The 22,872-nt window shown below is 38.3% G+C and overlaps 2 protein-coding genes across 2 annotated transcripts; both read right to left on the bottom strand.

The window, feature by feature from the left end:
• Positions 1-3,873: 3,873 nt before the first annotated feature.
• On the bottom strand, positions 3,874-12,190 carry LOC149302338 (retinol-binding protein 2-like). Its single transcript, XM_089482427.1, has 4 exons — positions 12,118-12,190; positions 6,706-6,884; positions 4,942-5,040; positions 3,874-3,909 (listed from the first exon to the last, which is right to left on the bottom strand). The coding sequence occupies exons 1-4, from the start codon at positions 12,188-12,190 to the stop codon at positions 3,874-3,876; spliced, it is 387 nt and encodes a 128-aa protein (XP_089338553.1).
• Positions 12,191-18,658: 6,468 nt separating this feature from the next.
• On the bottom strand, positions 18,659-22,659 carry LOC149302339 (glutathione S-transferase-like). The gene is made up of 6 exons (XM_089482645.1): positions 22,573-22,659; positions 21,310-21,361; positions 20,923-21,055; positions 19,536-19,677; positions 19,005-19,130; positions 18,659-18,781 (listed from the first exon to the last, which is right to left on the bottom strand). Exons 1-6 carry the CDS (start codon positions 22,657-22,659, stop codon positions 18,659-18,661), a joined length of 663 nt encoding a protein of 220 aa, XP_089338771.1.
• Between the last annotated feature and the right edge of the window lie 213 nt (positions 22,660-22,872).

Raw genomic sequence — 22,872 nt, forward strand, 5'->3', positions numbered from 1 at the left:
TGTAAATCCACCTACATCCCAGTGATGGACAAATAACACCTGACTTAGTTTTAAAGAGTGATGTTAAGGTGATATTTATAATGACCAGTTTCCTAATGATTGGACTATTCCATTGGTTGCTAATGAGATACCACTGCTTCTAACTTTGCTCCAGATATGCTCATTATCAATAAACCCTGGCGGGACTCTATAGCTAAAAAAAGAACGTGGCATTTTACGTTTTCAGTGTCTAACCAAATTGAGAAAACTGCTCAGTGGCCTTTAATGGTGCATGATGAGTTGATTCTCCCCTTTAAGTTCACCACCGATGAAAAAGGACTTGACGATGACAAATCCGGACACCCTGACTTGCAGTGAGATGAAGCTTTGTTACATTGGTTAAGTATAAATAAGGTATATATATTTTTTTTTATAGAGAACCAACAGATGTTCCTTGTGTTTCATACTTAATACATTATATGAGGTTGGGTATACTCAGGACATATACAGTCAACCTGAAAGGAGTTGCAAATTTAACATATAGATTAGGATAGGTGGTCCCTGTCCAGCAGGGCTTACAATTAAGTCGATAATAGAAGACATACAGATACAATAAGTAACAGGAAGAGCGAGTGTAATTTATTAGTTGTGATAATGTGACAAGTTAAATTAAGTTATATTTAAGAAAGTTTTACTTTACTAAAAGGGTTGTAGATAAATGGAACAGTTTCCCAGTTGAAGTGACAGCGGCTGAAACAGTGAGAGAATTCAGCATGTAAAGCAAGATCAATGACTCATTAAGGTTTGAGTCTCTACATCAGAAAAAATGGGCAGGCTAGATGGACGAATGGTTCTTATCTAGCATCAAATTCTATTGTTTTTAAGTTTGAGTTTCATCATTAAAAGTTTTTCCTTTTGTTTAGTTTTAAATTAATGAGGATTTGAAACATGTCAAATGTCAAGTAATTTCCTGAGGTCTCTGCAGCAAGTGCTTCTCTTACATATCCTGAAAGACTTCAGTGGTTCCCCTCATCACAACATGTAGATAGCAAGAAAAAAAACCTTAATGTAATCTAGATCAATATATTGGTTTTGTATGGCAGTATGTTCATATAACACTGTGTGTGTATATTAATAGGACAGCTTCCCATCTGACAAAACATTGTGTGCATATTATGGTTTGGTTAGGGCAGAGTATCCCAAAGAGTGGTGTATACATAACTACCGTATGTTAGTTCAGTGTTTGTTTCATTTTAGAGTTCAGTGTTATAAAACGGAAACCATGTGTTTTACAGAGCCAAGTGTCTGGATTACAGTGGACTTGGCCTATGCCATTCATACAGTACATGTATTATGGTGAAGTGGGCCTATGCTATTACCGTATTTGATCGATTATAAGACGACCCTGATTATAAGACAACCCCCCAAAATCTGAATATTAATTTACAAAAAAAAAGAAAAAGCCTGAATATAAGACTACCAATAGGAAAAAAGTTTTACTAGTAAATATTATTTAATGTTAACAATTTTTTCATATTTAATAAAAGCTATGATTGAGAAAATCGAGCAGACGTTCGCCGGCTGCCATAGAGAATTCCCCGCAGCACTGCGGGGAATTCTCCTCTCTGGCAGTCGGGGAAGGTGCGCGATGCACATTTTCCTTGGCGCTTGGTGATAGAAGCCCGGTGGAATGCCGGCAGCAGCTGAGGTTACCAGACAGGAGGATCCAGGTCCCCTGCAGCACTGCGGGGGATCTGGATCTTAGTCTCATAGTCAGACCTCTATTTGAGGTCTGATTAGAAGACAACCTCGATTATAAGATTATAAATTTGAGGGTAATTTAAAGTGATGCGGTCCTTTTATTGAGAGGGAGTTTAATTTTGTTGTGGCTGTTTGCCTTCTGGCATGCAGAGTTGGAATTAGCACCCAGTGCTTTCTCTGGTAGTAATAAGGTTACGGATTGGACTAGATTGGACATATATATGTTGTTTGCCTGGGGTGGGTTGATATACACGTATATAGAGATAGATATTTTAATCCCGATATCTCACGAGTCCGGTATCAAAATCGTGAGTGGTGGCAGACTACCTGGGGGAATACAGACAGGATTTGGGGGTTCATTTGATATAACGTATGCCTTGTTAAGGGGTGAAGTTAGTAAATCCAGAGGCCTGATGCTATTAACCCCCTCATGCCCACGCCCTCCACACAGTCACGGCTTGACAAGTAGTCCTGACCGTGACACACACAGCAGCTCTTGTTCTGCCCAGGGAATCAGGACCCCAGCGGAGTCATGTGAATTTACGTCACGTCACATGACCCTGCTCTGTTCATGCTTTCCCTGAGTGGAACAAGATAAGTTGTTTGCACAGAGTGCGAACATCGGAGTACGAATATGCGAAAATCAGGAAAAGATGGTGGGCTGATTTTGTGGAGCAATGGGCCACTTGACTAGATTTGCCCCCATGCCTTAGGCCGCCAGCCCTCCCCTGCCAATGGCCTCCACAGTTACCAGATCTCAAGCCAATAGAGCACCTTTGGGATGTGGTGGAACAGGAGATTCGCATCATGGATGTGCAGCCAACAAATCTGCAGCAAGTACATGATGCCATTATGTCCATATGGACCAATATCTCTGAGGAATGTTTCCAGCACCTTGTAGAAAGTATGCCACGAAGAAGGAGGAAAGTTCTGAAGGAAAAACAGGGTGCAATCTGATACTAGCAAGGTGTTCCTAATAAAGTGGCCAGTGAGTGTATTTGTGACAGGTAACGATAATTGTTGTCTAATAAGAGAGCATTGTGGAGTGTAATCCCACTGAATTCCTGACCATTACCGCCCACTCCCACAACGTGTGTTCCACTCCTGCCCATTTCTGCAACATGTGTCCAATTCTGCCTGCTCCTGCAACATGTGTCCAATCCTGCAAACATTCTCATTCACAGATACTTACGTATTCCCTGAATCACGCATACTTGTTAATACACCCTCCCCCACCCCCTTATATGAACTGCAGATCTTTCAGTGCCGCTGGCAGGCTTCTACAGGGGCAACTGCTTCCCTCTGTGTTGCTCACACTCTGTGCAAACAACTTCTCTTGCCCTGCCCAGGGGAAGCAGGAACGGAGCAGGGTCATGTGACGTAAATTCACATGACTCCGCTGGGTTCCTGCTTCCCTGGGCAGAACAAGAGCTGCTGTGTGTGTCACGGTCAGGACTACTAGCCAAGCCATGACTGTGTGGAGGGCATGAAGGGTTTAATAGCACCAGGCCTCTGGATCATGTGACGTGATGTAATTTCACGTGACTTAGCTGGGTTCCTGCTTCCCTTGAGCGGCACAAGAGACGTTGTGTGCGCGAGCAATGCAAAAGCAGCCTTGCAGAAGTGTGCGGGATTACAGGGACCCGCAGGTATATTGTGTGACCGCCCTCTCCCCGATGCAGTGCTCTACTGTGTTGTTGTGATGTCTCTATGGCATAAAATGTTTTAATCACTGCATTCAACAGCAATACAAAATGCATAATGTATATGATAGTTGAAAGACCCCTTTACATTTTATTGTTGTCCTTTAACATTTGCCTCTTCCCTCACCGACCAGCTCCTTACCTTGCATAAAATAAATATGGCTACATCTTGAGCTACCAGATCACATATGCTTTGACCTGTTGTCAGGTCATGAGCTCTGTCCAAACCAGCCACTACTTCTACACCCCTCTTCTTTTAAGTTTCTGGTATTTTTCCCCTTGAAAATTCCTTCCTTTTGCTGAATATGGTTGATTTGATATATTTTGGGGTACAGTGTTGCTTAATGGTGCATATTTTTGGGTGTAAGAAACTCTGTGTTCAAGGGCTGCAATTACTGATGATATAGTGTAAAGGAGACCTTTTTTTCCCTCACATGAGGATCAGAAATGACATCATATCTGCTGCCTGAATTTGGTTAACCCAGTAAGGAAACAGAAAAAGAAATCTGCTTTCGTATGATAAATCAATATGAAGAAGGCATTATATTATATTAATGTAAATACATTACTTAATTATCTTGAAAACTGCTGAACCATTTTAAAAACACAAGATACAGAACTTTTGTTAATGCTTTCTCAATCAACGGTTATCAAATAGACTTTGGATACCTTTGAATATGTTTTTCTTGCATAACTAACATTTTTAATGTTTTTGTTAATAAAATTTATTGTATGTAATGAAGGAAATATACATAGAAATGTATCAGGTGTGTCCGCTCTTTACAAAGCAAAATAACATTCTGGGTCGGTGCAGGCGCATGGATTCTGGTGCATAGTTTAGTTTTTCTTCTTAAAAACTTGGAGGCAAACCTGATCTTCACAGGTTAATTCCAAGAACATTAAACTACATTATTACCCCTCTTGCTGTAATTTCCCCCAAAAATGTGTTAGAACATGTTTTTGTTTAAATGCCCCAGAGATAGTTATACTGCAGACAATTTAAGGATCTAATCTACAAGGGCAAAGTTCTGTTCCCTTTAGTTCAGGTGGGTAACTAATGCATTTGCAATTTTAATTACAATGTGCATGGGAATTAGGTGGCCTAAAACTAATTTTAGATGTATTCACATATCTCCGCACAACTTTTATTTACTGGTGAAAAAACTCTTGTATTCTAGCAACTCCTTCCCTTAAACAGAACTGAGCAACCCAGGGTGAATGTTCCAAAACTCCAAACCTTTATGTCACATATGCCCTAAGCATCTTAATGTTGACTGTCATATTCCTAAACTCTTTATTATCAAGCAAGGAGATAATGAAAACTCTGTCAGTTCTTAAAGTAAGCTGCTTTCCAATACCTACTTTGTAGGTATTTACAGGTAATGCAAAGTGTTTTATATGTATGCATGTTTTAGACAATAATCGAAAAGTCCAAAGGACTTTGTATGATTTGTTGCTTGAACCCTTCAGAAAAACCAATTTGCAAGGCTCCCCTTACCAGATAGAGTTTGTCGCCCTCAATCCAATGCTTCCAGCCTCGATTCTTCTCCCCTTTCTGAACACAGACCAGTTTGTCTCCATCCCAAGTCACCAAGGTCTACAACAGAAAACACACCTTATCATTAAACACTTACTCACATACATCCATGTTTAGTCTTTGATATGATTCCGCCCTCTAAGAGGGCAATGAGGATTGTTTGACCAATATCATAGAACCTTTAGTCTGTTTTACAGGTACATATAATATGCAAAGGAATAAATCCCCGAATAGACATGTAAGCAAATTGTGTTTTATTAAGCATTGTATATCTCCAATTCTGCCAGGAAGAATCGCTTGTTATAAGTTGGACTCTTATGTATGTGCAACTGTAGAATGTCTCCTTTTTTCCATTCTGATGTTTTATTTTCAAGTCATTTACTTATAGAATAAATAAATAATAGATAGAATAAAGGTAGATATCACAAACACTAAAGTACTGTTTTTATCCATTTGTTTGGAACCCACAGATTGTATTGTTTGTGGGTATAATCTGGTGTTTCACTCATGATGTGCATGGTCTGTTGTCTGTTAATTCCCCAAGGTGCTCTCTGTTACCAAAGCCCATCCCCTCTTAACACAAAAAAAAAATCACTTTTTCCCTATGGCCCCTATAATTAAAACCACCCATGTTCCCCAGGGGAGCAACTACCTTAAACAATGTATTAGTATCCAGGGTAGGGATGTAGGAGCACACCTCCTGTGTGACAGTGGAACCTACGCTGCATAGCCTGTAAACCCATAATATCGAACCTGATATTATGATATTACTAATGATAGTATCTCCTTTAAAAGAACACTCTGTCTATCATACACTTTAGATGCTGAGTGTATGATAGTTAAGTGTCCCCTTTAAAGTAAAATCCCTCCTACATAAGAATGATCATACACTTTAATACTGAGTATATGATAGCTAAGTGTCCCCTTTAAAGCCAAATCCCTCCTATGTATTTGTCCACTTCCTCTGCCCCTAGCTACTAGTCTTGCAGGAGATGTGTTGGGTCAAACAAATCTGCTAGCTGGCGCACATATGCGACATACTCACCACCTGCCACCGCTGCCTTATGTGTTCTAGGGTTCTAACAAGACCCCTGTCTTATTTTAATGTTTGCTGTAGAAGGCGTCAAGATGAAGCTTGCAAAGCAATATTTCATACAGAGTTATTTACATACCTGAGAACTTGTTGGCTCTAGCTGCCCATAGCCTACCCTTGGGGGATGCAGCCAGGACTGCTCTCTGAGTCGGTCCCGCTAAGTAATTTATTTATTTTGTTTACAGCATGACATATCATAATAATAAAGAATATTTGTTTGATTTTTGTACTCAGTTGTAGTGTAGTGAATGCTTATTCCACATGTTTAAGAATATTGCACGTGCACTTCTCAACACACATTAAGGCAATTTTAATGACCCTTTTTGGGTTGTGGTTATTATAATTCCCCTTTTCCATTGCATAGTATGTTTCCATAAAGCTAGAGTTCCCCTCTAAAACCAAAAACAACATCTTACTTCCTTGTAAATATTTATGAAACCAAGTAGTTGACTTCATTAGTGTCTTGGATGGAATCTCTTTCTGTATGACTGTTATTGTTAAGGGCTAATCCTACCTAACCAGCTGCATAGGCCTGTGAGCTGGAAGAGGTCTCTTCCCTGAACTTCTGCATATTATATTATATTATCACTCTAACCTTGTCCCTTTGACTATAAATCTTGTACTGAATTTACCTGCACTAAACGATTATCCAGTCCCTTTGTCTTCTCCTCAAATTCTTCTCCCACAGTGAAGTTGACCTCATAATTCCTGAATGTGCTCAAAGTCTTGGTTTTGAAGCTGTCCCCATCTTGGATAAGTTCCTTGGTCTGGGTCAGGTGATTAGCTATTTTCCGTGTAGCAAAATCAATGTCTGAAAAAAAGAAAAATACCGGTATTGTGGAGACAAATGGAAGACATGTTGGTAGATGCTTTAGAGGTTCTGGCCCCACTTTTCCGGTTTAGCAGGGACTACACCGCTTTGCGACTGTGTGATCTGCTGCCCAGATGAAACATCGATGAACCAGCTTCCTGTTTGTTCCGGTCTCCTTGACCTCCGGTTCGGCTTCTGAATGTTTTGGAGGTTCTGGCCCCGCTTTTCCGATTTCGCGGGGACTACACTGCTCTGCGACTCTGGGATCTGCTGTCCGGATGAACCATCGATTTTTTTTTTGCCGTATTTTTCTTTTTTTTTGTTTTACACATACTGGAGGTCTCCCTCCCACCCTTTGAATTTTTCTATTCCACCACACGACACCTATTTTCCTTGGGTTTCTCCTTATTGGAGATCGCAAGGTCTTGTTACTGCCTCCCCCTTAAGCGGTCATTTTTTTCAGAGACCGCATGTTGGGAGTTTAACTCTATGTTTGGAGGTTTTCCCATCGAGTTATTACCTCTTTCGCTCCTTCATGTCAATTGTATTTTATTTTTATGCACTCAGCCTTTATTGTTTCTCTGATTGTACACGACGACCTTGTTCTTTAAGTTGTTTATTTTGTTTAAAGTGCTCTGATTTAGTGTCCTCTATAGTCACGAGAATGTGCTTACTTTTCATGTGCTATTGTTTGTACAGGGACCGGGCGCGATCCTCATTGTCATATGTGTGTGTGGTTTTCCCGGGGGGTCTCGGTCACTCTCTTTCACGGCATTTCACAATGCAGGTCACTCTTATCTTTTTTTTTGATGGGCCAGTTTATCATTTTTCTTTATTGCCTTTAATATGGCCTCTATTAATTTAATGTCTATTAATGTGAATGGATTAAATACACCACACAAGCGCAAGATGCTTTACACAGATGCAAAGAAAGCTCATGCGCATATCGTTTGTGTTCAGGAAACTCACTTTAAGCATTCCAAACAGCCACGGTGCTTCTTAAAAGATTATCCATTTCATTCTATGGCCTCCACCTGTAAGGCTGGTGTTTCAATCTTTATTTCTAAACAATTATCATTCCAATTACTTCGGTTGGTGGCCGACCCCCGGGGCAGATTTTTGATCCTTCACTGTATTTTAAATTCTACAGAATACACGTTAGTTTCTTTTTATGCACCCAACACGTCACAATTACACTTTGCCAGGAACCTGCTGTCCAAAATAGATACCCTCAGGAAGGGTCGTCTCATTTTAGCCGGGGATCTCAATGCGCTACTTGATCCTTTATTGGATACTTCAGCTTCCCTAAGGGGCAAATATGGTACACAGGTGAAATCATTGGCTACCTCTCTCGCTCATTCCTTTCATTCCTTCCAGCTCTATGATGTGTGGCGCCTCCGCCACCCTCTTGATAGGGATTACTCTTTTTTTTTCTGCGTTCCACAAATCATACACCAGAATTGATTTTCTTTTTGTTGATAAGCTTACTTTGCAAATGGTACGGGACTGCTCTATTGGTGTCATTACTTGGACTGACCATGCGCCGATCTTTATGTCTTTGAATGTCGCTCACTCTTTTATTGGTCAGGGCTCCTGGAGGCTCAATAATTCCCTGATTTCGGACGACTCTGTTAAATCCCAGGTTCAATCCCACTTAGAATTGTATTTTCGTGAAAACACACACCCACAAACATCTATAGAGACATTGTGGAACGCCCATAAGGCGGTGATCAGAGGCAAACTTTTTAGTATTGCCTCTTATTTGAAAAAACAGAAAGCTAACAATTCTGATTTAGATTCCCTGCTTTTACGTTTATATGACCTGGAAGCCCTAAATAAACAAAATCCGTCAGATCAGTTAACTACAGAAATTGCCCATATCAAACTTAGAATGGTTGAGATTCAGGCCGAACACACAGCCCGGCTGCGACTTCGTCTCCGCCAACGCTTTTATTCCAAAGGCAACAAGGCTGATACTATGCTAGCAAACAAACTTCGCCACTCAACGGCCCTGTCGCGTCCTCAATTTGTTCTTTCCTCACAGGGAGTTCCATTACGAAACCCCTCTCACATTGCTGATAGATTTGCATCTTATTACTCCTCGCTCTATAACCTCCATACTGATTCCTCAACTTCCCAACCTACGATAGGTTTTGATAGAATCTATCTTGATTCTGTGGCTCTACCTACTCTCACGGAGGAGATGGTAGCACGATTAGAAGCCCCTTTGGAACTAGATGAAATCCAATCCACGATTACTCAATTAAAAAAGAATTCCACTCCTGGTCCTGACGGTTTGACAAGTTTCTATTATAAGACTTTTTTTCCCAGTGCTGGGCCCTCATCTTCTCTCTTTATTTCATTCCTTCATGTCCACTGGTCACATGCCGTCTGAAAATTTATATGCCCATGTTGTTACGATCCCTAAGCCTGGAAAATCTACAGATCGATGTGAACATTTTCGGCCCATTTCACTTTTAAACAACGATGTCAATTTATATGCAAAACTTATAGCCAACAGACTCTCTCTGCTTCTTCCCTCTCTCTTACATTCTGACCAAGTGGGATTTGTGAAGAATAGACAAGCCAATGATAACACACGCAAATTTCTTGATGTTTTGTGGGAAGCCTCCAAAAATAAAACTCAGTCTGTTTTGATATCTTTTGACGCAGAAAAAGCGTTTGATCACCTCCACTGGTCCTTCCTGACATCCGTTCTTTCTAAATTTGCTTTTCCACCCTCCCTGATTAGGTCAATAATGGCGCTATACTCTTCCCCCTCCGCCTCTGTTTCCTTTTCTGGATTCATTTCTTCCCCATTCCATATCTCTAACGGGACGCGACAGGGCTGTCCACTTTCTCCCTTACCATACATATTGGCTCTAGAGCCCCTAGCGCAACGTATTCGTTCGGACCCGTTGATCAAAGGATTCCCTACTTTGAGTGGTGTGGATGTCACACTGGGTCTCTTTGCAGACGACGTTTTGGCTTCCATCACTCATCCTTTAACTTCCTTACCAGCCTTGCTCTCCCGATTCCAGCATTATGCCCAGGTCTCATATCACAAAATTAATGTACACAAAACACAAGCACTATCTCTAAATTTACCTGGTCCGATGCTACGTCTGCTCCGCGATTCCTATGCCTTTGATTGGAGGAGAGATTATCTCCTATACTTGGGAATTAAACTTCCTCGCCTGTTATCTAAGCTAAATGAATTTAACATTTGTTCAATTTGGAGGCAGGCTCTACAAGACCTTGATAGGTGGCGCTCCTTTGACTTATCCTGGTTACGGCTTCTCTACACCTTTAGGGCAGTCCCGTCCGTTGTCCCTCGTAAATTTTTACATCAAATACAAGTAGTTCTGAATTCTTTTATTAATTTTAAGGGTCATTCACGCATCTCAAAGCAGGCATTCTACTTTCACAGGTTCAAGGGGGGTCTGGGGGCACCTGACATTCTATCTTATTATCATGCAACTATTCTGGCGCAAACAACTCTATTTCACTACCAGGGTAACTTGCCTCAATGGGTGACCCTTGAAAATACCTATGTACATCCGTACGCGGTTGCCCAGATTTTATGGTTGCCTCCTCCTTATCGTCCGAGACTTCCATCACTCCCTCCCACTACATCATGTACACTTCAAATTTGGTCCCATCTAGCCAAACGTAATTCGGCTTTATTGCACATCACTAAAGCTACTCCACTCTCCTCCCTTGAGCTATTAATACCACATCTGCACCTATCCCGTTGGTATGCTGCCCATTACTTCAAAGTGGGGGACCTTTTTGATAAGGGTTCTCTCCGGACCTTTTTGGATCTTAGTTCTACTTACGCGCTGCCCTCCTCCGAGTTTTACAAATTTCTACAGATCAGACATCTGCTGCAATCTCAAACGTCCTCGTTAACCATTGATGTTTTCTTACCTGATCCAATCAATTATGTTCCAAAATCTCCCCCCCTCGAGGTATGATCTCTATTTGTTATAATTCGCTCCTAACCCATCTGTGGGAAAGCAAATTACCACACATGATAGCATGGGAACGTGAGTTGGATATCACCTTTCCTCTTGAGATGTGGCTTGACTCGGAGGAGGCAATGCGGGGTGTATCGCACTGTAGTAACCATATTGAGCTACAAAAGAAAATAATTTGTAGGTGGTACCTCACCCCAGCTAGACTGTCCCATATGTTTCCATCCTGCTCGCCTTTATGCTGGCGGGGTTGCCCAGACAGGGGCACCATGCTTCATGTCTGGTGGCTATGTCCCTCCGTTTCTCAACTTTGGAAAAGATTGCTACATCTTTTGGAATCCACATTACACATACACCTCCCCTTTACACCACAATTAGTGTTACTCCACATGTTTCCAGATGACATCCCTGCTTGTGTTAGGAAGCTGGTGATTCATTTTTTTTTTACTTTAAAATCGATGATAGCTCGTAATTCGAAGTCGGCTACTTTCCCGAAGCTCGTTGATATATTACATCATCTGGAACAAACACATCTTCTAGAGAAATTGTCATTTCAGAATGATCAACGGATGCCATTATTTGATAAAATATGGGCACCCTGGACACAACTCGAGCTTTCCCCGCTGTGGCAGGGTTGAATGTTGTGGTTTTCCTATGAGGTCGCGCCCGGTCTTTCCTTTCTTATGTGTTATATAGCCATATGGTTCTCCCGGTGGCTTGTTTTATTTTGGTCATGACATTGTAACAATACACTAGAGCACTATTTTGTTTTCATTTTCCTTTTTTTTTTAATGCTATCTGATCTCCTGGTTAAGCTCCTTGAGCCGTATGGCTCCTTAGTCGAGTCTCATGATACTGATGTGGTTATTCTTTTGATGCTATTGTGCATTTATGCATACTTTCCACCTATGACTCTTCATTGCGAGCATTGCCCTTGTATTACATTGTTTTATTTGCTGTAATATCGATGCTGCTATTGATATTTTCTGTGTATATTGTCCTACAACCTTGACTCGACGAAATTGAAAATGAAAAACTTAATAAAAAAACAGCGAGATCTATTAGAGTGTTACACTGAGGTTATAAATATACTCTTCTTCGCTTATTCCCCTAACCTCTATAGAATTAAGAATTATTGGTCACTAGTCTGTCCACAGTAAGATTTTTTTTTTATATTTAACACTACAGTATTTCATATTGGTCTAATATACAGCCCAATAGAATTTTGCAACAAAATGCATTGTATTATGTAGTACCTAATGCTTTCATGTAACCTTCAAAGTTTTCATTCTTCTCCATGACCCAGGTTCCATTGTAATCAGCCCGCATTATGTGATGTGATGGGTTGGGAGCAAAAATATGATAGGGAGAACAGACTGCATAGAGAGAGACCTCTTTATCTAGGTTTATATACTTTGTGGCAGAAACCCTTTATCATAATCACAGTGATTATGATAAAGGGTTTAAAAGTCACATATTAGCTGACACTAGGCTTTTTCTATATTAATAAGTCCATAGGGCAATGTTTGAGACATTAACCAGTTCAACACTGTGTTAGACTTAACTCAAGTAAGAATAGAATTACATAATCAATGTGACAAAGTTCACATGTGATCAAAATGTATTTTGCTGGCACTTGTATATTGGCATTTCAAAGGACCCTGCAACCTGCATCTTATTCTAATGCTTTAGATAGCTGCTTATATGTGAGTAGGCATTTTATATATGTTTTTCAGTAATCACTTTAATAAACAGTATTTTACCAGGACATTGTCCCTCTTTTCTCCCTTGGTTACTATTTTATATTATATAACTGCAATGATTTCACCGTTGAAATAGGGTGCAGTATGCCTCATACTCGGATGGGATTTGATGATTGAAGATTAAATTATTGGAACTTTTATTGGAATTTTTCAATTAAGAATAGAGGAACAAAATTGTTGACATTTATATAATATTATTTATTATTCATTATCCTTCACTAAAGCCTTGAGGGCAAGTGTTACTTTTTTCAGAGTTTGTTCTCTTGCAAGACCATGGAAACTTAAAATGCATCATTGAGGTGACTTTCTTTAAAAATAAGTTATTTAATTAAGCATTATCTAGACCCGACCAAGCTCTTCTTGTGGAAAAAGTTGTCTGGGGTGGCTCATCATCATGAATTCCAAGAACTGAAATTCTCCTGTAAACTCCATATCAGTGAATAAACCCTCTTAGGGCATTAGTTAAAGATTAACTTCATAAATCTTATATTTAAGATTTTACTGTTAGTAATTCACAAATATCCACCATACAGGCTTAAAGACATTTTACTGTCTCTGACACCCCAATAAAGAAAAATGGATATTTAAAAACTTTGAACTTACCCGACGTAGAAGCTGCAGCATAAGAAAGCAATGCCAATAAAATAAATGGGAACACTTTCCACACATGCACACATCTCCTCTAAGGAATATAGCTGGGGAATGTGGAAGTGGGCAAATTAATAAATTTTTCCTAGTCTATGAATTCTAGTTTTGTCATACCCTTGAATATATGTATTGTAAGAAGTGCTGCTAAATTGTTGTCATTATATAAATAAAAGATGATAATAAATGCATATTTAGGGATTTGTCAGAATGAATAGAAAAGTTATTTAATGTTATCGGCTTCAATGCCCCCTTCTTTATTACTTATTTAGATGTGCTTTATTGCAGTTATTAATGTACTTATAATTTGCATTATTATAGAACATACTGAATACAGTATATGCAGGCCCGGACTGGGACAAAAAATAGGCCCGGGCATTTAAGACTGAGCAGCCCATTTTTATTTATTTATTGTTAAAGCCCACCCTTCATGTACCATCTTTGCATTTCCCCAAATCGCTTAAACATTCATGATAGACACAAACACTTATTCACTCATTCACACAAATCATTAACACATACTCATTAATGCAGCCTCACAAATCATTCAAGGAATTCATCCACACATGAATTCATTAATTCTCATACGCATTCACACACTTCATCCACACATTTACTCATTCATTCTTGTACGCATTCACACTACCCCCTCTCCCCATCCCCTTCTTATCTGCCCCTTCTAACTATGTTCCCCCTTATCAGCAGTTGCGGCGGGCTTAAGGGGCAGGTGCCCTTTATGCCCTGCGTTAATGCGGCCGTAGAGGCCGCGTCAGTCCGGTCCTGACTGGGTCTATTTTAAGGTAGGGGCCTGGAGCTGCAGCTCCATCAGCCCCTAAGTCAATCCGGCCCTGCCGCGGCCCGGCCCACCAGGCAAAGGGGTGGGGCTTCCTTGGGGAGTACTTTGTATATAGTTTTTGTTTCACATGATTTGCACTGTTTTTTGCAGAGTACGTGTTTTTTTCTTTTTTTATATTTGTTTTTTGATACAAAAAGTAATGGACACGGTTCATACTTTTTGATATACTGAAAAGCCATGGTGGAGCCAGGTCCCCTAAAAAAAAGGTCCGTTTTTTCTGGTGAGGAGTGGCGTTAGGTAGCTCTTCTGAGCAGCCCCCCTCCTTTAAACGACTATTTCAGTGGTCTCAACCCTTGCGGGGAAGACCAAGAAGATCTGGCCCTCCTGCAGACCTTACGGCCTGGGAGGGAGGGAGGGAAGGAAGGGGCCGCATATCCTTCAGGAGTGCCACCCTCGAAAACAATAAGGAAGGGGACCTGGTGTCCACTGTGGCCTTACGGCACCTTGGCACTTTTAATTTTTTCTTCACAGTGAAGCACTGGCCTCGGGGCTTCAAAAATAAAGAATAAAAAAATTGTGTTTTCTTAATTGATTTGTTACACACACCCACTGGTGTTTTCTGAGTTATACACTAAGGAGCCCTACTAGCCCGAGATGATGTTTGATGCCATTTGAATCATAAGTACCTATGGGGTCATGTTGCACACTGCTTCACATGTGTTGCAATGGGTGCCATGTTCCATTCTCCAAGAAGTTCCAAGTCATGAGAACTAGCTTCAAATATAGTAGAGGATCATGGGTAAGACAGTCCTCATGTGAGACATAGAAAAAGATTATAATGTAACATTCCATGATATTTTTTGCATTAAACATATATTATCTACAACCACAAGACAATAACTAGAGGGCAACAAAAACAGCTCAAGTTAATAGATTTAAGTTATACCACCACCTAGTGTTTTTATTGTGAAGTGTAAATGGTGGTGAGTGGAGATGTTTACAATCCAAGACAGTGGGTGGGGTTAAGACAGCCCATGAAAAAGATTTGCATATTCTTGACACTAGCATCAATTCTGTTGTTTTTCAATACATATAAAGAAGCAAATATCAATTCAAAGTAACAGAAATTGCATTTTTTAATATGTAGATTCAAATCACTTTATATTTTTTTTGAAACATCAAGTCACCATAATATTAAAAAAGTAAGATTTGCCAACTATATATATTGTGTAAACCACATGCCACTATTGGATGTGAGGGTGATATAGCTGTGACATCTGTCACATCATTGATCGCTAGTTCATTAGGCTGATCTGATTGGCTAGGCAGGTGTCCCTTTCGCCCCTCATCCACCCTCTCCTGAAGCTCTGCGCTCAGTTGCAGAGGGATCCATGGGGTTCAATGTAGCTGCGCTTCCCTAACAGTACCTCCAAACTAGATCAAGTTGTAGGAGTAAAACCATAGGGGTAGTCAAGCTCCACCCACATCCATGTAGGCACAGCGTGTGGCAGTATGCCTTCCTTTTTTAACAATGGTTAATGAATATGTATACAAAAAGAATCAATGTGGTAGCATGATGCCATTTTATACCTTTTAGAAATTAATCATACTGACTCCAAAAAAGAAAAACACTAAATGCATCTGATATGGCTGTATGCTTTACACAATGCTTTTGCTCTTATTATATAGGTAGCATGAGTAACAGCATTTATTTGTCCCTAGAATTGTCACTTTGATAAATCTTACATTGGATACTTGAGAATAAAGATAATAAAGAGGATTAGCTCAAACAATAAAATGCAATATTGGGTTATTAATTCCCAACAAAGTTGTCTCATTGGCTCATAAGCAGCTATATAGTTTCAAGAATATGTAACATGCTTATTTGAGAGATCGCTTTTGGTGTCGCACCCATTTTATCTACATGTAACAGGATTCGCATTCAACAGAATGAGAGTCCTACTTGTTTTTATTTACTAATATCATGATACAACACTTGCTTTTATTTTTATCTAAACGGTTTGGCCAAAATTCTCTATCCTTCTAGATTGTAAACTTGTTTGAGCAGGGCAGGACAATCAAATTGTTATATTATGTTCTACTTATGTCCTGTTTACCCATTGTGGAGTGCAGTGGAATATGATGGTGCTATATACTGTAAAACAATAAATACTAATATTATATAGAACGGGTGGTATTTTATAAAAAAAAGACAAAGAAAAATTTATTCAGAAAACAGTAAGTAAGTTGGCAAATACATAATACTTCTTAATCCCCTTACGAACAGGCTATTTTACACTGCAAGCAGTCTCAGCATTTTTGCTACATACATGTTCATACTAACTGTAATTTGGCATAAAAAGTGGGTGATTTTTTATTTATGATTTTTTTTTTGCACATTTTACCCATTGTAAATTGCACACACATAAATAAATATATTCATTAATTGTCTGGTATTTGGAAACAGTTCCAAGGATTTTCCTGTACCTTTGGAATATTTAGGCAAATATTAGATTAAATATTAGTAAGCATCACTTTTTGTGCATTTATCATTTTTTTCAAATGAAGCTTTGAGTACAAAGGGTTATGGCACTAATTTCCTGCTGGGAGCAGTACAATTGTTGTAGTTGGGTTTAGTTAGTTATTATAGTTAGGTTTAGGCAAGATTTGTTTAAGCAGTTTGGACATTGCCTATTTGAACCTATATTTTTTCCAGTTGTTTATAGATACCTTGTTTCTAACCATCTGATCACTAGATATGATGGTAAAAATAGAAATGGCTAAAAACCTCATAATCATCAGAGAACAATTGAGAGGTATGTTGGCACCAAATTTAAAATTGGGTGTCCAAATCGTGTTGGCTAAGTACTCTGATAGACTACAAAAATGAAAATTTCCCCTATTTTCGTTAAAAGTGAAGTTTTTACTGGGTGTATATCCTTCTTTGTTTTCTTCTTTCATCAGTCTCATCATGCTATCTTAGATAACAGCTAGAGATTTGTGATGTCACCTATTATGACACATGAGGTAATGCCCTTGAAATATCATGTAATACCTCACATTTGAGGGATTATGGATGACTACCATACTTGTGAAATCCATCTTGACCTGGTCTGCTTGTTGATTCATTTGATGAACACTGGCATGCCATGGAAGAATAAAAAAATGGATCTGAGTGACTAATATCTAATATTGTTAAAACATCTACACTGAAACAAAAAGTAAAAAATACTTAAATAACACATTTTATGAGGATAAATTTGTTAATAAAGAAATCTGTTGAACTCTTGCACTTAACATTGTATCGTGTATTATTTCTTTATGCAGTATGCGCATTCCCTATTTTTTATTCACCATATATATTTGTACAGAAAGGTCTATGCCCTAGGCCTGTACACTGATGCTTATATGTTGATGTGCACATGAATACATCTTAGTTGTAGTACCAACGTGTTCTGTTTAGCACATACCGTATATTGATTGGGAAGAGAGGCATGTATTTGTATTTTGCAGTAGCATCTATATTGCGTGTACTGCTTTTTGATTTAAAAATAAAAATTATTCAAAGATCATGTTCATTCCAATTAGGATTCCTAAAGCTTAAAATGTGCTCAGTCATGCTGACACAAATATAAAACACACAGATTTCATTATCCTCTTCATACCCTCTCTGATCTTAGAACTTATAGATGTTTAAGTAAAGTCATCTGCTTACTGCACATGGATGGAATTTCCTGAGACGACAACATTTTCTCAGATCTAGGCTTCAATTAGTGCTTTCTGAGACAGCTTACAGCCCATTTATGGCCCAATATATACATATTATTATTATATTTTTGAACAGGACTGCATATTAAGTACTGAATGACTTCTTTGTTTTGGGTCACTATGTCAAGTTTGACTTTGGGCTGGAGGCTGCACATGAGCTTTGTAGGTTTGGATCCATCATGGTCTGTGGCCCATACATTTAAGCACTTATACCTAGCTTTCGGGGGAGGGGGGGTAATGCACATATAATATAGTACATTTTCAGGCAGTCTCTATACTGTATGTTACCAATAAAACCAATTTTAGAGAGTTAAGCAGACATCTCGATGCACTTAGCTCCTTTTTTGGCTTCGACCTGTCTATACTTGTACTTCTATGTCAATGTCTCCTCTAGGTTTCCCTCATATTATGTTTCTTTTATTTTTCTACAAGATGTTTTTCACAACTTCACTTCACACAAAATAAATAGTCAGTATGTTTTCTGGTGCTTTACATGTGTGTCTGAAATCCAAATGACACTTCTGTAAATCTATCATAATCCTCTTGGTGTCTTTCAAATTACTTGTGTAGAACTTTGTTGTCAATGCAACCCTCCCTACCATCTTATGAGTCTTTATTACATTTCTTCTGTGATTTTTGCAATTTACGACAACAAAAATTAAGTGAAAAGTAAAATTAGTAACTAGGATTTGCCTATATTTTCTTTAATAAAAAAATTCAAAAGACAACAGATTAATAGACTATTTTATTGTGTATACCGTATATAACAATACACATGTTGGTCCCCTAGTGAAATCAATATTCTGTATTCTATTTTTATGTGAATCAGAAGAGAAAAATGGTCTTTACAGTTGTTACGTATTTTTCATCAGGTTTAGATTTCCTTTGACTTCCTGGCTGGAGAAATTTCTTAATCGTCGGAATCTCACTTGTTCTTTCTTTGAATGCCTTAAAATGAAAGGTTTATAAAAGCAAGTTGTCCGTCAGATCACAATATTCACTGTGTCAGATGGCTTGCTTGCAATGTCTAGCTGATATATATAACAATAAACTCAGACCATACTGTATATTGAACATTGTTAGCCCCTTCACTTAAAATATGTGGAATTTCAAACCCTCTTCAATTAAACAAAATTATATAATGACCCTTTTAGCTTTCACCCACATTTACCTGAAGTCGAGGGAACAAAGGTAAGATGTCACTGTACAATTCCTCCACCATTAGTATGGCCTCCAGGAGATGTATGTCCGCCCAACTTAACTGATTGCCAACCAAGTAATCCTGATCTTTTAATAGCTAAAGAAAAATAAATCAGATTTCTTAGTATTTGGTTACATCCTCCTCGGTCAGAGGAGATCACATTTACTCTTAAGACACATGGTGAGATTGTGTGTGTGTTAATCGTATTATCTAAAAAATAAAGCTTACACAATGATGGAAAGGGTTATGAAATATTCTCCTAGAAGCATATTTGGCCACCTTCAGGTAAATCTCAGCTTTGCAACCTGTATGCCATTTACCGTTTGCGGTATTCAACGATATTCCCAGGGGATGTGGCACCCCGCAAAAATATGACTTTAGTCTTAAAGATCCATAAATTTGCCATTTTTCATTTCTTTCAGTTGAATAATTTGCATAGTTTTGAAAAAAAACAACAACAACATTGAAATCCGGTTTCAGGTAAATGTTCTTAATACATACCTTTTCATAAACAGGGAAATACCGGTTTATTGTTTTGTCTTTTATGAGGTCCCTCTGTTTTCCCTTGTCAGCTTCAGGCAGAAAGGCGAGACCTATGATCGGTGCCATAACATCTGCGGTTCCTTCCACATACATGTCAATACTGAAAAATAAGTTATAGCATATTAATAAGAAATTATAAAATATAACTCACCATTACATAGATGTTTAATTGTTAATCAGTATGCATGCAAGTATGATATTCATTCTCCAGCAACCTCAAACTATAAAATGAGATATCAGCTTAGATGAGACTAGAGGTGAGTGGGTCTTACATAAAAGTATTCGGTTTCATTGTGTAATACACGTTTGTTTTCCACGGTTTTATGCAGATTTTGCACTCTTTGTGCATTATAACAAAGGACTGTTGTATGTCCACACCTAGCCCTTGTAAGACACAGCATGGTGCTTCTGTACCTTTCATTCTTGGTGAATGGTTGGGGCAACCAACACTAGCAAGATAGAGTGAAACCCATTGTTTTTTAGTAAACAAATGTGTGATGCAAAACAACAACGTATAAGTGTTTACAAGTTTCTCTTCGCCATAGTGCAAACTGTATGAAATATACAACACCAAGATAAATGTGCATTATCTAATTCCTTATTTGATAATAATGATAATAATGATCTCCAGTTTCAGAGGTTGATTCCCTGCCGTGGAAAAACCAAAGAGGAGTTCGTACAAGCATTGGTGGACTATGACTTGCAACAAGCAGCACAAAGTGATGCCTCAAACACTTCTGAGGGAGGCACAAAGAGCGTGGGTGGGTGGCCAATACAATGTGTTGATTTCATCATTATAGCAAATGTCCTTGGATGAATAAATAGTTGACATGTCTATAGAAATTTACAAAATGACCAAAATGTATATTTTTCATAGTGTAAAAAGAGGCCACTAGGTGCACTCTAGGCCACTCATTGGGTTATTACGCTCATTGGTTTTCTATATGCAGAAAATTATTTCTCATATTAACAGTGTTAACTCCTAAATAAAGAGAATTTTCTAAAACTAAACAAAACATCAAATGAAAAACTTTAATTATTCAGCAAGATGCAAACAGCTCAAACACCCATACACAGTAACTCACAAAAGTACACCCCTCACATTTTATTATATCTTTTCATGTGACAACCCTGAAGAAATAACACTCTGCTACAATGTAAAGTAGTGCATGTACAGCCTGTATAACAGTGTACATTTGCTGCCCCCTCAAAAAAACTCAATACACAGCCATTAATGTCTAGATCTTGGCAAAAAAAATCTCTATGTTGAAAAGTCCACTTTAAATGTGAGGGGTGTACTCACTCTTGTTTGATACTGTATATATAAAATACTTGAATTACTTACTACGCTCTCTCCTTCAGGTCCTTCCCGTAAAGGTTGTATTTTCCAGCAATGTAGTGCAGAATGGCTCTAGTCTGTACTAACTTTATCCCATCGATTTCCACCATTGGGACTTGCTGGAACAGCAAAGATCCATCTAGCAAGATTAAAAAATGAAATCATTAACATGACCAAAGACAATAGACACAACTAGGCTTGTTTTCAGGCAGTTCATATCAACCCACATATTGTTATTGTATCTGCAATCCTTGTCATTTCTAGTCACAACCCCTGAAAAATAGAAACGAGTCATGCAGTCTAGGTCCGATTTTTCCTAATGGGACAGGATAGAGTTATATTTCAGATGCAGTTACATTTATTAAAAGTATGCTATTTAAATAAAAATCTTACCATTAAGTAATTTGTCATATTGTTCTCTTGTTTCAAATAATTCCTCTTCAAACTGTAAAAGAAAAAAAAATGAATGCAACAATTTTTAAAACATTCAAACTCATGCGAAATAACCTTTTCATTACTTTAAAAGCTGTGAGATAATGTTTATTTTCTTTTATGTTGAAAGGCAAATAGGTTAATGATAGCGGCTCTTTTATTACCTGAACATATCTAACATTCTTAATGATCCATTTACTTTATTATCTGAATCTTTCCCACAAAGACTGAAGATAAAGCTTAGTGAACACAAAAAGGTACAGGACAAAGGAACATGTATTCAAAAAGTTTAATGGTACTTGCAGTTTCATTTATTTCCAGTACAATACACTAAATAATCCTTCTATTTGGAGGGCTTTTTCTCCTCATTAATTCATATATAAATAAGCAATTTCAGGACATGCAGTCAATTAGATGTTCGCTTAGCCACTTCACATAATTTCAAAGATCTCCCTTACGAAAAATGACTGCAGTTTTTTCTGAAGTAATACTGCAGTTTTTTGGACATGAAAAAACTGCAATACTGCACTTTTGCTGCAGTATTACTGCATTTGTACTTCACTGTACTGCGGTTTTACTGCAGTTATTTTTGTAAGGAAGTACAAATGCAATAAAGCTGCAGTACATTGAAGTACAACTGTAGGTTTGCAATATATTGATGTAAACGTGCAGTATTTCAGTTTTTTCATGTCCAAAAAACTGCAGTATTACTTCAGAAAAAACTGCAGTCATTTTTCGTAAGGGCTATGGAAAAGTTCAATGTACTTTATATATTATAAAAGCTGATATTAGGGAAGCAATCTGGTCAGTGGCAAAAGGCACATGAATGTCAACCACCCTATAAAACTAACATATATAAAGCTAAATTATATTTTTCAAATCTTGTCTTTCTTTAACATAAGATATGGCTTAACACCAAGTGCCAGTTGTTTTTAGAGTACTGAAGTCTGGTGCTCCAGCTACTCACTCAAATAGATAGAAGTAAAGATCAATTCAGAACAATAGTTTGTTACTTGAGTGTAAAATGCCTTGAATTTTGATTTAGAAAAGTTAGTATGATAAATTATGTACGATACCAAGTAGCTGTCACGTTTAAACACAGAGGAGAGGCTTTTGTAGAACTACATCATTACGAGCACATTTTAGAGAGTTTTTGTAGTCTTTTGTAATATGGAAGATTTCGGTTACCACTTGGTTCCAACGTATGAGTTTCTGTATACCAACCTCTACACCTGCTGCAGCCAACAGCCACCTGACTGACTCCATTCTGCCCCTTCCATTGAAATAGTAAAGTTTGGGTTTCCCAGACATGATCGGTTTCCTTTAAAGATATAATGCGTCACGGGTCAGAAAATGTTTATATGATCCATATGTTTATTTGTACCCAACTATAAGATTACCCTTTCCCCACTATACATTTGGAGAGAACACCGACCAAAGCCTGTGATTGTCGCAGTGACCTATAGTTTAAGGACATTTATCTCTGTTGAACAGTTAAATATGTAGATATATGTATAATGGTAA

Source organism: Sceloporus occidentalis, unplaced genomic scaffold (genome assembly GCF_023333645.1).
Source record: "Sceloporus occidentalis isolate IW3139 unplaced genomic scaffold, rSceOcc1.0.p SCAF_19, whole genome shotgun sequence".
Lineage (NCBI taxonomy): Eukaryota > Metazoa > Chordata > Lepidosauria > Squamata > Phrynosomatidae > Sceloporus > Sceloporus occidentalis.

Excerpts from the sequence above, each read along its gene's own strand:
- LOC149302338 (XM_089482427.1), bottom strand. The coding sequence starts at position 12,190 with ATGCGGGCTGATTACAATGGAACCTGGGTCATGGAGAAGAATGAAAAC. Across the intron at positions 6,885-12,117 it reads AGGTTACATGAAAGCATTAG|ACATTGATTTTGCTACACGG; the intron begins GTACTACATAAT and ends TCTTTTTTTCAG. Across the intron at positions 3,910-4,941 it reads AGGGCGACAAACTCTATCTG|GCAGCAGATATGATGTCATT; the intron begins GTAAGGGGAGCC and ends AACCAAATTCAG.
- LOC149302339 (XM_089482645.1), bottom strand. The coding sequence starts at position 22,659 with ATGTCTGGGAAACCCAAACTTTACTATTTCAATGGAAGGGGCAGAATG. Across the intron at positions 21,056-21,309 it reads ATATGACAAATTACTTAATG|ATGGATCTTTGCTGTTCCAG; the intron begins GTAAGATTTTTA and ends TAATCTTGCTAG. Across the intron at positions 19,131-19,535 it reads ATTTCCCTGTTTATGAAAAG|CTATTAAAAGATCAGGATTA; the intron begins GTATGTATTAAG and ends ATTTTTCTTTAG.